The sequence below is a fragment of the Electrona antarctica genome (genome assembly GCF_951216825.1).
Source record: "Electrona antarctica genome assembly, chromosome: 21".
Lineage (NCBI taxonomy): Eukaryota > Metazoa > Chordata > Actinopteri > Myctophiformes > Myctophidae > Electrona > Electrona antarctica.
The window spans coordinates 18,774,676-18,790,991 of record NC_136802.1 but is presented as its reverse complement, the minus strand read 5'-3'; the positions used below and the strand labels follow the sequence as shown (position 1 = coordinate 18,790,991).

Here is a 16,316-nt window from a genome sequence, read left to right as displayed (position 1 = left end):
GAAATCAAAACAGGCCTTAGTTTTTGAGATACCCATCTCCGAGTTAAATCAAAACACTACCATGCTTTTTCTTGAAATAGATTGTTGTGAACTTATTTGGGGGCAAAATTTGTTGTTTTGGTTATTCTTTAGACCTACCCTAGCCCCATATGTGCCCTCTCCCTACGCTCATTCTGTAGCTCCGAGATGAGGTCACACACAGGGCCCCTCCCACCCCGTTCAGAAACGGCACATGTTTCCACAATTCCACGATTCCTACCCTTTTCTAAACAATGAATCAAAAACGTGAAGTGGCGTGAAGGGTTTACACTAATTCAACGTCAACAACGCCAAAGAAAATCCAACTTTAAACGGTTACGAGCGTTACAGCGGTTGGTTTAGTCAGCCGCTTCCATGTTTATCAAGGGATTCGTGCGTGTGCGCGTGCATGTCGAGTGAACTGAAGTCAGTTGGGAATTTTAGACCAGGGGAGGCGCCGGGGAGGCGCTAAAGCTTTTCAACTTCCTTGAAAAACATGCTAAACAACCGCTAGACGCTCGTGTAACCGTTTAAAGTTGGATTTTCTTTGGCGTTGTTGACGTTGAATTAGTGTAAACCCTTCACGCCACTTCACGTTTTTGATTAATTGTTTAGAAAAGGGTAAGAATCGTGGAATTGTGGAAACATGCGCCGTTTCTGAACGGGGTGGGAGGGGCCCTGTGTGTGACCTCATCTCGGAGCTACAGAATGAGCGTAGGGAGAGGGCACATATGAAATGAAATGAAATGAAATTAAATCTATATTTACCCAGGGTATCTGGGCTAAGCTCAAGAACTTGTTTCCAGCCAGGCCCTGCTCATAGAACACATTTCATCGTAGTGGTTCAATGCCTTGTTCAAGGGCACTTCAGCGGTGGTAATTTTAACGTGTCGGACGGCTGATTCGAACTAGGAACCTTCCGGTATCAAGACCGCGCCGCTATCCGTTCGGCCACCGCTGCCTCACATATGGGGCTAGACCTACCCCAATCTCTGACAAAGAGACAAATTAGGCCAGTCCAAATAGGGAAAAGGTGACAAGAAAGCCTAATTTGAATTGCTCACTATCCAAATGTGAATAAACCAACAATATAAAGTTGATCTAAAATCACAAAAACGTTGAGATCCAAGACATGCATGTGATCAAGGTATACCCCTCCTGGAATACAAACGAAACAATGTTGTCGGAATTCACAAATTCACACTTCTCGCGCCTCTAACTCTTTGAGAGTTTCAAGGATTTCTATATAGTTTGTGGACTTCTCTATGGCAGAATGGCGTTTTTGAATGATTTATTGAAAATTCTCTGTTGTGAATGTGTGACAACGAAAGACCTTCAGAGAAAGCTTGGCTTGTCTGCTTCCAGGAAAAAAATGAACTGAGTTGATAAAATGTTTAGTTTTTGTGTTGGAAGCCATTTAAAAGAGCCTGCATTTACACTGGGTAGTGTTTCTAGGACAACAAAAAAAGTTATGCCCGGTTGAAGTTTTATTTTCTAAATAACTTTTTTTCTGCTGGGCGTACATAGCCATGCAATATCTCATTTTAAAGGGTGAGTTGTCTAGTTCAATTAAAATAAAATAAAAAGTTTCTCACATGTACCACTGTTGATATTTTGCCATCTATAAATAGCATGGTCAGTCATGATCAATCTGACCTATCCAGCTAAAAGTCCCCCTAGCTCTGAAATGGAACATCATATAAACTCAATTCTTTTTTGGGGTAAAATTAGACATTCTAACGCACATTTTGATATATACCATGTTTACATAGTCTTACCAGTACCTTGTCTATTCATGCATGTATCTCAAAAACCTGTTGTGAAGAAACAGTTTTGATAAAAAACACATCCAAGGACATTGTTTTGATATGACTTTGTGCCCATGATATGTATCAAAATATAGACTTGAATGTATACTGTATTATAACAAAAAATTGGGTTCTTACCATCTACCGTTACAGAGTAAATCACAGTTGAAACTCGCTTAGTCAAACCATAAACCTCAGAATAGTGAACAAAATAGCCATGACAGGTCTAACTCATTGTAAAAGCGTCTTTTATTTTTTATGACTACTAACATAATACAATTATAATAAATATTACAGAAAATAAATAGGCCTACATACAAAACAGTTGTCCCCAAACTCCCCAGTGTCCCCAAACCACTGCATTCCAGTTGTTCTTGACGGTGTGTGTGTGTGTAGGCTAAATTTAAAAAAAACAACTGAAATGAATGAATGCATCCGGTTCAGTGTCGGAGAACTCCATCGCAGTCTTGACTCTTCGTCTTCATCATCATCATCATCATCATCATCCTCCTCCTCATCTGATGCCAGTTCTAAATATATAAAAATAATAATTTAGCTGTAGTCAGCCCGGCCAATAGCCAGTTGGGGGGGGGGGGGACGTAGGCTATCTGACATCATCGTCATCATCATCATCACACGGAGACACACTAAACAATGTACAATCATGATTGTATACAATATACAATGAATGCGATTATCATGCAAGCTCAGACGTCAATGAAACGTCATACAGATCTTATATAATACGCTACTGTTAGCTTCACTCCCCGTCCCCCCTCCGATCCTTGTAGCAAGGTCATTATAACCACGCGTTGCTTCAGTAAACGATGCATGTTTGTTCTCCGTCTTTGTAGACAGTAAATAAAAGGAGCGAACATTACTCTAAAGATCAGATCGCCTATAAGGCACGCTACAATATAAAATACTTGTACTGCCATGCGTGCATGCCTGCTACGATACATTTGTACTGCACCGACCAACCGATCGACACCACCCTCCAGCCATTAGCCAGCACCAATGCACCGACCGACACCAACCCCCCCATTAGCCAGCACCTTTGGTGCTGGCTAATGGCTGGGGGCCATCGTGGTGAGTCATTCTGGCGTCATGGTCTGACTAGTAGTAGTAATTATCCAAGCATCTATTTGTAGCGATCATCTTATGATTTCTGATCACTATAGAAGGGCATTTTCTACAATAAGATTACCTCAAAACATTCCGGGTTGATCGTCTTCTTCAATGGTTTCCCGGTATAGCTCATCGGACGACGATGGGGAGACAATGAAAAAAGGAGGGAGGGAGCAGCGAGTCTCGCTGTAAGCACTGGACCAGGGCTACTCCGCCTGGAGAAGGCGACTGGGACGCGTATGGATCAATACTACTACCACAAAACTCGCTCAAATAAATAGTACTGCTTTCAACTTTTTCTGCTAGAAAATCGCTCGGGCGAGACGGCAAAACAGGCAAAACAATGAAAACTATGAAGACTCCCTCTGCCCCCACTGTTTACAGGGGGTGGGACCAGCTTCCAATGGCAACACGTACACGTGTGTCACGTGACACGGGTTTTCTGGGTAATGTAGTTGGAATATAAGCTCAGGAATTTAAACAGCGCTTCGGAGCATATTAATATGTTTAGATTAATCAAAAAAGAGAAAGACGCCAATTGGCGTCATTGCTCATTTACGGAATTCTGATGAAGACGCCAATTGGCGTCTTTGCTCTTCTAAGGGCTAAACTGTGATATAATAGGCTGAAATTATAGCTACAGTAGTTAATTTCCATGGAGAAATAACACTTTACTTTATACCAAATGAAATGAAATGAAATGAAATGAAATGAAATGAAATCTATATTTACCCAGGGTATCTGGGCTAAGCTCAAGAACTTGTTTCCAGCCAGGCCCTGCTCATAGAACACATTTCATCGTAGTGGTTGATGCCTTGTTCAAGGGCATTTCAGCGGTGGTAATTTTAACGTGTCGGACGGCTGGTTCGAACTGGGAACCTTCCGGTATCTAGACCGCGCCGCTATCCGTTCGGCCACCGCTTCGAGGGCCGGATTGCAATGGTCAAATGACGAAGATTAGTTTTTTGTTCTGGTGCAAGATAAAGTACATTTTGACATGTTGACTTTAAACTCTGAAGCCTACCTGTGTGTGTGTGTGTGTGTGTGTGTGCGTGTGTGTGTGTGTGTGTGTGTGTGTGTGTAAACACATGCATGTGTGCGTGCGTGCGTGCGTGCGTGCGTGCGTGCGCGTGTCAAACCATTCCGAGCATCACAGTGGCCTTCCTGGAAGAAGATTGTGTCATAGGAATGTTGCCAACAGAGAGCAGAGAGAGAGTGTGCGTGCGTGCGTGCGCGTGTTAATTGTATAAGCTTCTTCCTCATCTTAGTCGTTTTCTCCCCCTCCACACACACACACACACACACACACACACACACACACACACACACACACACATATGAGTCATAGCCTATATGGCAGACACACTGAGTCATATAGCCTTCAGTGAACATTCAAGAGTCCAGAAGAGTGATGGGTAAACAGACTCCAACAGTTTGATGGGTCACTCAACCAGCCTGCAGACATTTCCAATTTACTGTGCCCAGAAAAAGAGAATGTTTAGTGACATTGTGAAACTTTGTCTTGCTCGCACACATGGCATAATATAAATATATTTTAATATAATTATTACAAGTATGTATTTTTGCACATGCAAAATTGCCTCTGTGAGGTTGGTGCATTACACTGAATAATAACAATATTACAAAATATGTACACAGTAAAATGTAGTTCCAAGATAAATAATATATAATATCATATTTAGGGCTATACATTATGTAATATACCGGTACATTACAGAGGATGAATGTGTGTAAACAAATGTGAATCATTGCACTCATAGCCTATATGCAGTATGCACACAGAAGGTAATAGTACAGTAGCCTACATTTCCCATTGTGGTCTTGTTCTGCATATCTCTTGCTCTCTCTCTGTCTCTCTCTCTCTCTCTCTCTCTCTCTCTCTCTCTCTCTCTCTCTCTCTCTCTCTCTCTCTCGTTATGTGTTTACCCTATACCAACTCTCAAACACATTTCCACAGACATCCAGACAGATGCAAACATGAACTATCTCGGGAATCGATAAGTGATTCACTGACCATTGCCATTGTTTGCCCTCTGCTCCGTGGCCGTGTGTACAAGTGCAAAAAGCTTGTCCCACCACTGTTACCTCAGGCTGGTTTGGATCGAGTTGATCCCTTGGACATTATTGGTAAGCCTGGGGCTGAACAAACTGAAGCATGGCTGCGTTGAAAGCTATTACAGGTCCACTTCTGGTCTCTTTGAGCCTTATTCTTCTACAATCGAGAGCGGAGGCACAAGGGAACCGACAGGGTATGGTATGTATATCAACTCTTGTTTTTATAGTGTTTTATTGCTCTCTTTCTTACTTGCCTATCTTGTTTATTTATGAAGCAGCGTTCATCTGTCATTTTGCAGTTTCCATTCCAATTGGCTTTGACTGCCTTCCAAACGTTGCGGGCCCTGGGTATGGCTTGGTGAGGATTATAAATTCACTAAAGGAAGACAAAATGAAAATACTTATATAATGATAGTGATTATAATAATACAATGCACATGCATGGGACGTTTTATTAAATATTAAATATTTTGTTTTATTGCTATTATTTCCACGGGGCAAAGGTCACATGACCGCTTTGTATTAGTCCATTTGAAATTTCAAAAACCTAGAAAGGGCTTTTTGCTGATTTGTATTCATAATGGTGTCCTAGCACAATTCTGGTTTGGTTGCATAAAGTTGCAATTTGGGTAATTTGCATAATCCAAAACACTGCAATGCATGTGATCAACTCTTTGGTGTTTTTCATGTGTGTAGATTAGAATCAATTTCTGATGCTGTTTTGGGTCAATCTCACTTGTTAAAAGGTCAAGTGGTGGTTAAAGTGTGTGCGTGCGTGCGTGTGTGCGTGCGTGCGTGCGTGCGTGCGTGCGTGCGTGCGTGCGTGCGTGCGTGTTTGTATAGAGAGCAGTATAGGGAGCAAATTAGACCCCGGCAACTACCGCCCTATTTCTATTATAGCTCCATCTCGAAAGTGATGGAAAAAATAGTCTATGAACAGGTTGAAAAGTATCTTGCCACTAAAAAACAAATGTACAAATTCCAATCTGGCTTCAGAACATCCCACTCCACTGACACATGCCTCCTCTATTTGAGTGACCACATCAAACACGAGGTGGATGCTGGCAAATGCTGCGGCATGTTCATGCTGGACCTCCAAAAGGCTTTTGACACTGTGAACCACTCCATACTGGTTAACAAGTTAAAAGCAATTGGTTTTGATAGCACATCAGTGACCTGGATGCAATCCTACCTGGAGGGGAGAGAACAGATGGTGGAGGTGAATGGAACACTGCCCCCCCCCCCCCCCCCCCCCCCCGCCATCCCCCCTCCCAGTGAGCTGTGGCGTTCCACAAGGAAGCATAGGGCTTTATGTAAACGACATGACATCAGCTTGTGACTGCAACTTGTTCCTGTTCACAGATGACTCAGCACTGCTGGTCTCGGACAGGAACAAACTGTAGGTTGAAAAGGCCCTCAGCTCTGAGCTCGGTAGAATCTGCATCTGGCTCGCTGATAACAAACTATCTTTACACCTGGGATCAAGCAGTAATCTCAGCAAGGCAGATGGCTTCTTGGTTAGAGTGGGTGACAATATAATCACACAAGAAGATGAAATTACCTACCTAGGTTCCATCCTGGAGGCAAAACTTTCAAATGGCCACCAACGTAATCAAAAAAGTCAACCAAAGAACAAGTTTCCTATACAGGATCTCCTCACTGGTCGAGAAAAACACCTTGAAGACCCTAACAGGAGCCCTCATACAAGGTTTCTTCGACTATGCATGCACCTTTTGGTACCACAGCACCTCAAAGGCCCTTAAAACCAGGCTCCAGACTTCCCAAAACAAACTGGTCAGGCTACTACTTGGCCTCACTCCCCGAACCCACCTCACCCCTGCCCATTTTGACAGGCTGGAATGGCTTAGGGTCTCAAATCTTGTGAACCAGACCCATCTTGCAATGGGTCTGGTTCACGAGATTTGCTACACCACCAAGATACCCATGTACCTGTCTATAATTCCTTAATGTCAATGACGTCCACACCCACAACACCAGAGGGAGTTCAACAAACCATGTGCAACCCAGATTCGGCACAAACAAGGGACTAAATTAATTTCTCTCCTATGCCACCAAAATGTGGAACACCCTACCAACAGTCATTAAGACATATGAATCCCTTGACTCCTTCAAAACCGCTCTCAAAGGGCACCTACGGACGGCTGCAATTCGAAACATGGCCTCCGTAAAATCTGAATCCCCACCTGTCCCCTTTCCCCCTTACTGTATATGTTTCCTTTCCCTTTTTTACCACCTTACATGATTTCCTGTTTTTATATAGATAGGCCTAGAAGTGTATATTTGTACGTCTCTAAATGTTCTGATGAATTGAAAAGGGTGGACCCTGTTGTAAACAAGTCTAATGCTTTATCAGTGTGTCGTCCACAGCTAACAGTTTTGTAACAGAGTTGTACTTGAAATGTACTGTAATTCTGCAAACTGTTCATAAATACTTAAATCAATCAATCAAACACACAGCAAACTGAATTCACTATGGTGGATTCAACAGATTCCATGCACGGTGGTGGACAGGTACTTTACTGCACCATGAGTGCCGGAAACAACCATTTAAAGATGATAATTACATCTTAAAGAAATAAATTAAGCATCTGAATGCTCCCACTCATAATCATAATCAGAAGAAACAGCCACATCATCATCTTGGCCCTCCCGATGGCAGTCTCAAAATTCTCTCCCCCAACATCATCCTCAAAAGTTTCATCAGAAGTGTAGGAATAATTAAGTTATCTAGCTAGTGTCGGCCAGTGGAATGGAGGCGAGCAGTGTCCAGGTGTTCTATCTCTTCAAATGGATTCGGCCTCTACACTCCGAAAGGCTCTCATGGCTTTCACCCAGGATTTACCATTGAAGATGCCAGTCAGTCAGTCATTCAGTCCCCTATGCTGCAGCCTGTTATGGAATTCTGGATCAATCAGTACTTTAATTGATGAGGCAAGAGGAGGAGGACGACAATATTCTAATCTATAGTGATGATAGATAAAGATATGCTTTAATTGTACATGATATCATGCGGAGAAGTACAATAACACTCAGTGTTACAGAGTTCTGCCAACGAGCACAGGGATCAGAGTCAGACCATAGTTCGCTGCTACAAGGACAAGCTGAACCATAACAAGACAGGCAGGCCTAGCGGAGACATCTCTTGGCTCCTACAAGCTATACCAAATATCATGTCATATCATCATGTATTAGTACTATAAGTGATGGTTAAATATAAAGGTTAGAATATAAACAACCATAGTAACAGTATAATTCTTCCCCGAGCCACATACACTTCCAGTGCTGAACCTTCCGATGCAGCTGCGGAATGATGTATAATATGCATGCAAAATATGCATCCCATCAGGATGGGTAATAATTACATTAGATTAGATAACTGTATCGGCTGGTTCCAACATGCCTGCTATGTGCTTACTACTGTAGTTACAACAGCTGCATGTCCATGGTGACGTCTGACGTGAACATACATGGAGAGCAGCAGGTTGTCCTTCAAAGTATTTATTTTATTTCTGTACATGACCAGAAAACCCATACTTGTTTTCTTGGCGAGATTGAGAGGTGAGATTGACCTGCGGAAATGTCCTCCAACTGTCAGAGTCTAACAGTTGGAGGGGATGATCAACATTGATCATGGAAGCTTTTACATGCTTCATACGTTTGGCTGTAGCATACCATTGTATTAAGTCAACTGAATGTTTTATCATTTGAAGGTTTTCAAGTTTCATACAGTTGTTTGATTTGACGTCATCATTCTTTAAATATGCAAGTCACTGTCTGCATTGGTGGTGAACTCTAGTCTATACTTAGAGTTAAACAGTGAGACACCATCTGTCATATCTACCAAACATGATTGCAAAACAGCACATCCTCTGTGTGAGGACAAGAAGATGAAGAATGTAATTGGATATATTGTTGTGAAGAGTGTAAACCTTTTCAAACAGACACAGGTATCAGGCCGGGCATCCATGAACCTTGGCCAGCAGAGGGAAGCCTGGAAGCCTCTGGTACACATCTCAGCTAACCTCTCAGAGATTAGAAGGTATGTCATCATGTCAAGCATATAGTACTGTAAGCCTGATTTTTACAACTGTGCAGCTCAACAAAGCGACATGCTGTAATTCTTGAACCAAACCTGTGTCCACAGCCAGCAAGCAACAGTCCTACAGGCTTAACTGTTGCACTAAATGCATTGCATTCTTTCCTACTCCGCAGTTATAAGTCAACATTTCTCTTTCGGACATTTGACCCTGAGGGCACAGTCTTCTACGGAGACACCAAAGGTGGTGATGACTGGTTTGTCTTATCCCTGTATGGGGGTGTCCCTGTGATGGAGATCAGCAAAGAGAACATGCAAGTTAGTGCAAGAGGTGGGCCTAAAATCAATGATGGACAATGGCACCAGGTAAGCTCAGCTCATGCAGATAAAAGGCATGCTATATTATTTCACAAACACAAGGCCATGGTCACAATCAAGGTCAGGTTGAAAAGAACAAAGTTGTGGGATGTTGTGTCCCAGCCATTACACATGGGCCTTTGTGTTCTTTTGCCCAACGCAGCTTGGTCTGACTAGCCAGGGGAAGTTTGTGTTTCTGGATGTGAACGGGTCCAAGGTCTTGGAGGTGGGCATGGACACTAAAGAAGCACATGAGCATATGGCGGGTCAGCTCCGGATGGCCGTCGGTGGGATCCTGCAGACTGACATGTGGAGGCTAATTCTCCCGGTAGAGTACTGCATGTTCAACCCAACTCAATGGTTCAACCAGTTCGCAAGACGGCAAGAAATGCACTCTGTGTGTGTGTGTGTGTGTCTGTGTGTGTGCATGCGTGCGTGCGTGTTTCATATATATACACATGTAATTTTCCCTCTCTTTGTTGCTGCTGCAGTTACATCCGGCGATGGATGCCTGTGTAAAGGAAGGCAACTGGCTGAACCTCAACACTCCCTGGGAGACGGAGGAGGAGGAGCTCTGGCCCTGCTATCAAAACATCCGACCTGGCAGCTACTTCACTGGCAATGGTTTTGCCGTCTACAACACCTCAGGTGGAAACAGAGCGCTTGATTGTATATGATTTTGGCAAGGCTTTAAATAGCCCCCTGGTTATAGCCCTGTACTCACCTGAGATAAGGTGAGTACAGGGGAATCAATATTAGAAAATAAATGTATATAAAATGTATTTTATTTGACTCTCAGAAGATAGCTTCACTCTTGTAAAGCCCTGCATGGTTAGCATCATAGAGGAACAGAGGAAACATTAAGGGAACAATTTAGCTGGCTTTTGGCGATTACATCAGCGATTTTTGGGGGGCGGAAATTGCTAAATGCATAACAGACTGGATGTTTAACTGACCTGTCAAACGTAAATTCTATTAACTCAATAAAATAATATTTCTTCCTCTAGTATTTCTTCTTGAGGAAGAAGCGACTGAGGTGAAGATGGAAATGTGGGGAGATTTCAGCCAGATGGATGGGACCATTCTGAGCATCAGAGCCCTTGGACAAGAGTTAACACTGGTAGCCAATAATAACACAAAGGTACAAACATCTATTACCTTTATAAAGTTGAAGTTGTGGCAGGTTGGCGTTGTCTGTCTGTCTGTCGGTTTGTCTGCGGTAGGTGCACAGATGTGCCCATATATTTACTGGACATGCCTGATGTCAGTGAGAGGGGAACGCAGGGATAGAGAGATGGAGAAGGACAAAAAGTGAGAGTGGGAGGGAGAGAGGAGTGTAGAGTGTGTGTGTGTGTGTGTGTGTGTGTGTGGGGCAGGGGGGGGGGGGGTAGAGGGAGTCGGAGAGAGAGATGGAGAAGGACAAAAAGTGAGAGTGGGAGGGAGAGAGGAGTGTAGAGTGTGTGTGTGTGTGTGGGGCAGGGGGGGGGGGGGGGGGGGGGTAGAGGGAGTCGGAGAGAGAGAGAGAGAGGGGGGGAGTCAATTTCACCCACACAATAACCCAGACAATGCTGGGTACCGAAATATCATTTAATTTCCCGACCAAAGAGAAATCTCGAGAATGGTGTCAGTTTGCCTTCAAGGTGTCAGTTGTGATGCTTCTGGTGGCACATCCTGTTTTGGCCAATAGAACATTAGGGTATAATGTGGCCTCTGGAGATTGACAGCAAAACGGTGTGAGCAGTGTATCAGTTCTTCTTCGGACCATGATAAATTGTTTTCAAGTTTTCTGGTGGTGTAATTAATGTACAGAAGGACTCGCACTCTAACCACTCGGCTATCAGGTCGCCCAAGTTATGTGCATGTTTGGCCAGTTGGGTTCAAAGTTAATCTGTTCATAACTGCTCCAGATTTCCTGCTGACAGACAGACAGACAGACAGACAGACAGACAGACAGACAGACACAAGTGGAGACAAGGACGAAAACGAACTATACTGATTCTTATCGCTTTACGGCGCAATAAGTAAACTAGGCCTTTCTTTCTCTTGCATTTGCAGTTTCAGGATGTCACACTCACAACACATCACATGACTCATATCATCACCCCACCGAGTTCCAATAGACTGGCAATAATCTTTCAAAAGGACTCAGTGCAATTGCTGACATATGAGAACCCCACAGAGCCCGGAAGTGGGTCAACCATTACAGACAGCCTGCCTGGGCTTGGCTATTTGGCTATGTGGAGAGAGGGACGTTTTGCCATCGGAGGCCTCTTAGGTGAGTGTACCAAAAAGCTGGTTATTCATTTTAAAAGGTATATTCAGTGATTTCACTTAATTCAAATATCACTTCTTTTTTTGTTTTGTTGTGATAAACTACTATAAGAGTGTGCTGACCATAGGAGTTCCTCCCTGTCCCCAGTTAACCCCTGGGGTCAAAAAACCTTAGGCAAGCGGGGGCGGGCCTTGGTGTGTGTGCTGTTGGCCTCTCACGTGTCCCCCCCACTGTAGTGCGTGCATGTGCATATCTTGTTACCGGGGGGGTTTTCCAAATCCCTGAATGCTCCTTTAAGCAATGAATTTTATACAACAGTGGTTTCAACCAGTGGTCCGGGGCCCACCAGTGGTCCTTGAGGGGGTTCCAGGTGGTCCCAGCTCAATGATGGAGTTGGTAACCAAATGAACCCTTGTAGATCTTTAACTCTTGAGAGGGTAAAACTTTTCATTTTACGCTCTCAAGAGTTACATTATTGTTAAACATCAGACAGCATTACTTACAAGTCTACACAATTGGAGAATGTAGAATAATTGTCATTTTGATCAACGTTTGCCGGTAGTCTCTCCTATGATACCAACAGCAAGTTTTGAGTCTGAGAGGCTAAATCACACAAATGGTGGTCCGTGGCCTCAAATGCCAAATGATATGAAAAGGGTTGAAAACCACTGTTATACAACAATACATTTGTCTGCATTTTCCACTGCATTGTTCCCCTTTCATGTGAAGGTGAGGGCTATGTGGGCTCCAACTACTTGAGAGGTTGCCTGGAGAAGATCCAGATCGACGGGAAGGATTTGGACCTTGACTCAGCTGTCAAGCATGCCTCAGTCTCCTCTTACAGCTGCCCCGCATAGCGGATATAACAAAGCGTTCTAGACTTAAGCTAGGCATTTGGCTTAGATGCAGAGGTTCTTTTTACCTTTGGTCAGGATGACATGTAAAAGACACTGCAGTGTTGTTTCCTATGAATACGGGGTTACGGGAGGGCACGTGCAGGAGTCTGTTAAGAGAAACTTTACAAAGAACACTTTTTAACAGTATGCATTATTATTATGTTTAGTATGCATGTTAACTTGAAATGACGTTGCATTAATTCTGGTAATAAGACCCGGTAGGTAGACTGGAGTTACATTTGGAATCACATTACGTTTTATAATTAGGCCACTGACTTTCACACTTTTGTCTAATCTGACATGTACCAAACTATTTCTAATATTCACAATAAAGAATGAACAAACTTTCTGGCTCAACGGTTACATTTCACTCCATCTCCATCCTAGACCAGTGGTCCACCACTACTCAAACATTTTCATGTCAATGACCTCCAAATGCCCATACGAGAATGTTCATGTTAGATTAGATTTAGTACAGTAAATGGTGCATTTATATAGCGCCTTTACATAGATTGTGCAACGCGTACGCACACGCACTCGCACACACACACACACACACACACACACACACACACACACACACACACGGTCCTGATGTCTGCTCTAGCTGTTTTACACTTTGGTCTGAAGGCCTGTCTTGACTTGACTTAAATCAACCATTTTGCACATCAATGGCTTTTGTTCTGACCAAGGTGTCGGTCAGACTGTTCCTGTCCCTCAGCTGTTGTTTGTTATGGTCATGTTTTTCCATCACAGTCTCACCGACACCCAACTATTTAGAATAGGAACCCTGCAAAGCCATACAGGCTCTTTCTCTTTCTCAGATTAGAGTGGTAGAGGCGGGAAAGAATCCCATTTTGAAGCATTCCAATGAGGTCCATAGGCTGATGGGGAAATCCCAATATATGGGACAACCCACCTATCTTGATAGGTAAACATTTTGTTGGGAGCCTTGGCAGAGGAATGGCATGTGTGATTGATGATTTATATAAGGATGCAAACTTTTAAGTCATATCAGGAGTTGGGGACTCAATTTAATTTGATGGGGAGGGCTGCATTTTGGAAATATCTTCAACTAAGGGAAGTAGTGTGGGAAGTGCAACAAACAAATCATTTCCAAAGTTGGGTGGGCCACTAGGGATATATATTACTATTAGAAGCAAAATACCCATTACAAAATCATACATATAGATTCTACCTGTTAAGCTGTTTAGGGTGGACTTGGTAGAAGACAAAAGATGTTGGAAATGTAAGGGAGAAACTGGAACATTATAGGCCTACATGCTTTTTGGGAATGTCCTCTGGTGTTACCCCTTTGGAGAGAAGTACAGAGGAAACTTGGAGAATGGTTGGGACATGAAGACTACCAGAATCGCCAATGTCTTCTGGGAGATCGCACGCTTTTGCCCCAAGGCCAGGGGTCACCAAGGGCAAGGGACAACAAACATGCATGATGCATTAATGAGTGACTGCATATTATATCACTGCAGCCAGGCTGAAATTGAGAAACTGGAAGAGCTCGTGGTACACCATGCGCATGCACTATAGTCTAGAACGCATCCACCTTTGATGAATTGAACATGGTGGACCCTCTTGTAAACAAGTGTAATGCTTTGTCCACTCACAGTTAACAGTCTTTGTATTGAGTTTGTGCTTGAAATGTACTGTAATTCTGCAAACTGTTAATAAATATTTCAATCAATCAAAATTCAATCAATCAATCAATTTAAGAGACGACCCTAACCTCGGGTCATCAGACGTTGCAAGACGCACCAAGTAGGCCTACCTACTACTAGTACCCAGGCCAGTGGTCTAGGTTTACTGGCAGTGGGCCCCCTCCCCCCTATTTTCGCACCGTGACCGTCCGGGCCCAAATCAAATGGCTATATGCAACAACAACAACAGGATTAACTGTTTACCTGAGCGCACACGGTAAGCAACACGTGACGGCAGACAGCACAGCAGCAGTATGGCTCCAGTAGGCTACTGCTAGTACTGTGGTGGTGGTGGCGCAACAAGAATGCCTCCTCCTCCATCAAAGAGATTCGTACAAAGACAACTTTTTAGTTTCGCTAGTACTGCAGCACAGCATGAAGTTTATCTGATTATTTTAAGTCTACTTTTGTGTTTGTGTAAACGCTCATAGTTACAATTAGCCGTGGTCCAGTGCTTATATAGCGAGTCTCCCAGGGCCTAGCATCGGAAACCCAGACGTTTTTATTTCCAGGGAGGCCAAGTTACAAGTATACAAGTTACAACAATATAGGACTATCAGCTGTAGGCTACTGTGCGCAAACTGCGCACATGAGTTTGTGCTTGAAATGTACTGTAATTCTGCAAACTGTTAATACAATTTTCAATCAATCAATCAATCAGCATGCACACGTGTAGTACACATGCACACATGACGTGCCGTGGCACTGAAAAATAAATCACCATTAAGGGCCTTGTTGTCATTCAAACAGATGGTCCCATTGTAAACAGTAGGCCTATAACTATTGTAATTTCAAATAGCATGTATTGAAATATATTAATGCATTAATTGTGTGAAATGTGTGACTTATGTGGTACACTGGACTTTAACTAAAGGTACTGTATGCTGCTGCATGTCATCCTCACCCCAGGCGGCAAACTCTGAAACATTCTCCCAGCAAGAGCAGCAACAACAACAACAGCAAGCAATCATACAAAAAAAAGAATAGTCCAAGAGGTAGCCTTTCATCCGTTGTCTTTGCGCCCCCTAGCGTATTACTAAAGACATTAGATATAAGTGTACCAGTGCAGAATAGTGCCTTGTCTAATTTAGCTAGGCTACAATTCACGTCCTCCTCCTCCATAAAATGCAGGCTATTGTTAAACTGTAAGATTTTCAGATGAGCTTGCTTATATATCATGTAAAGTAAGCAACGTTGGCCAAAACGTATGCCCAGTTCGACCTCGGGCGTGGTTGGTTTAAAACGCTGCGCATCTGTACATTCTGCAGACTCGAGACCCCCGAGTAAGGGATGGTGGCCGGTGGGACACTGTCTGGGACCGCACACAGTGAAGTGACAAGTGAGGGCTATTCTGTGATGATGTGAGCAGAAACTGCAAGTGCTTATTATTTCAAATATATAATGTATTTATTTTTATTACGTATTATTTAAAATATTACCATTTTACTCTCAATATTAATCGGTGCTCACATCGTAGCCCTCACCTCTGCAGCGGTCGGTCTGCAGATACAGTGGTTCTCAACCAGTGGTTAGGGGACCACCAGTGGTCCTTGCAGGGATTCCAGGTGGTCCCCAGCTAAATGATGGAGATTTGGTAACCAAATGGACCCTTATTATTAGATCTTTAACTCTTGAGAGGAGGGGTCCATTTGGTATTAATTTTACACTCTCAAGAGTTAAATTATATTCTTAAACATCTACATTACTGATCAACGTTTGCCTGTTGTCTCTCTCCTATGGTACTGTGATGTGTGTGTGTGTGTGTGTGTGTGTGTGTGTGTGTGTGTGTGTGTGTGTAAACCTTAGAATATAATATGATAAGATACAGGATAAACAAGTGAAATTGGAAGTGAAGTAAGGTACCAAGAAATTACATTTTTTGGGACTATAAAACTGATAAATGGGTGCTCTCTCCTGATTGGCTGAAATTGGCAACCCATCTTATTTGTGTCATTATAATATTTTGCAGTATTGTCCCAGCTTCCAGAG

The 16,316-nt window shown here is 43.1% G+C and overlaps 1 protein-coding gene across 1 annotated transcript; it reads left to right on the top strand.

Annotated features, from left to right (window-relative positions):
- Positions 1 to 7,523: 7,523 nt before the first annotated feature.
- Positions 7,524 to 12,734, top strand: shbg (sex hormone-binding globulin; the record flags this gene model as incomplete). The annotated part of the gene is made up of 8 exons (XM_079491244.1): positions 7,524 to 7,562; positions 8,999 to 9,090; positions 9,264 to 9,453; positions 9,608 to 9,772; positions 9,936 to 10,092; positions 10,452 to 10,585; positions 11,500 to 11,719; positions 12,446 to 12,734. The coding sequence occupies 8 exons, from the start codon at positions 7,524 to 7,526 to the stop codon at positions 12,571 to 12,573; spliced, it is 1,125 nt and encodes a 374-aa protein (XP_079347370.1). The 3' UTR covers positions 12,574 to 12,734.
- Between the last annotated feature and the right edge of the window lie 3,582 nt (positions 12,735 to 16,316).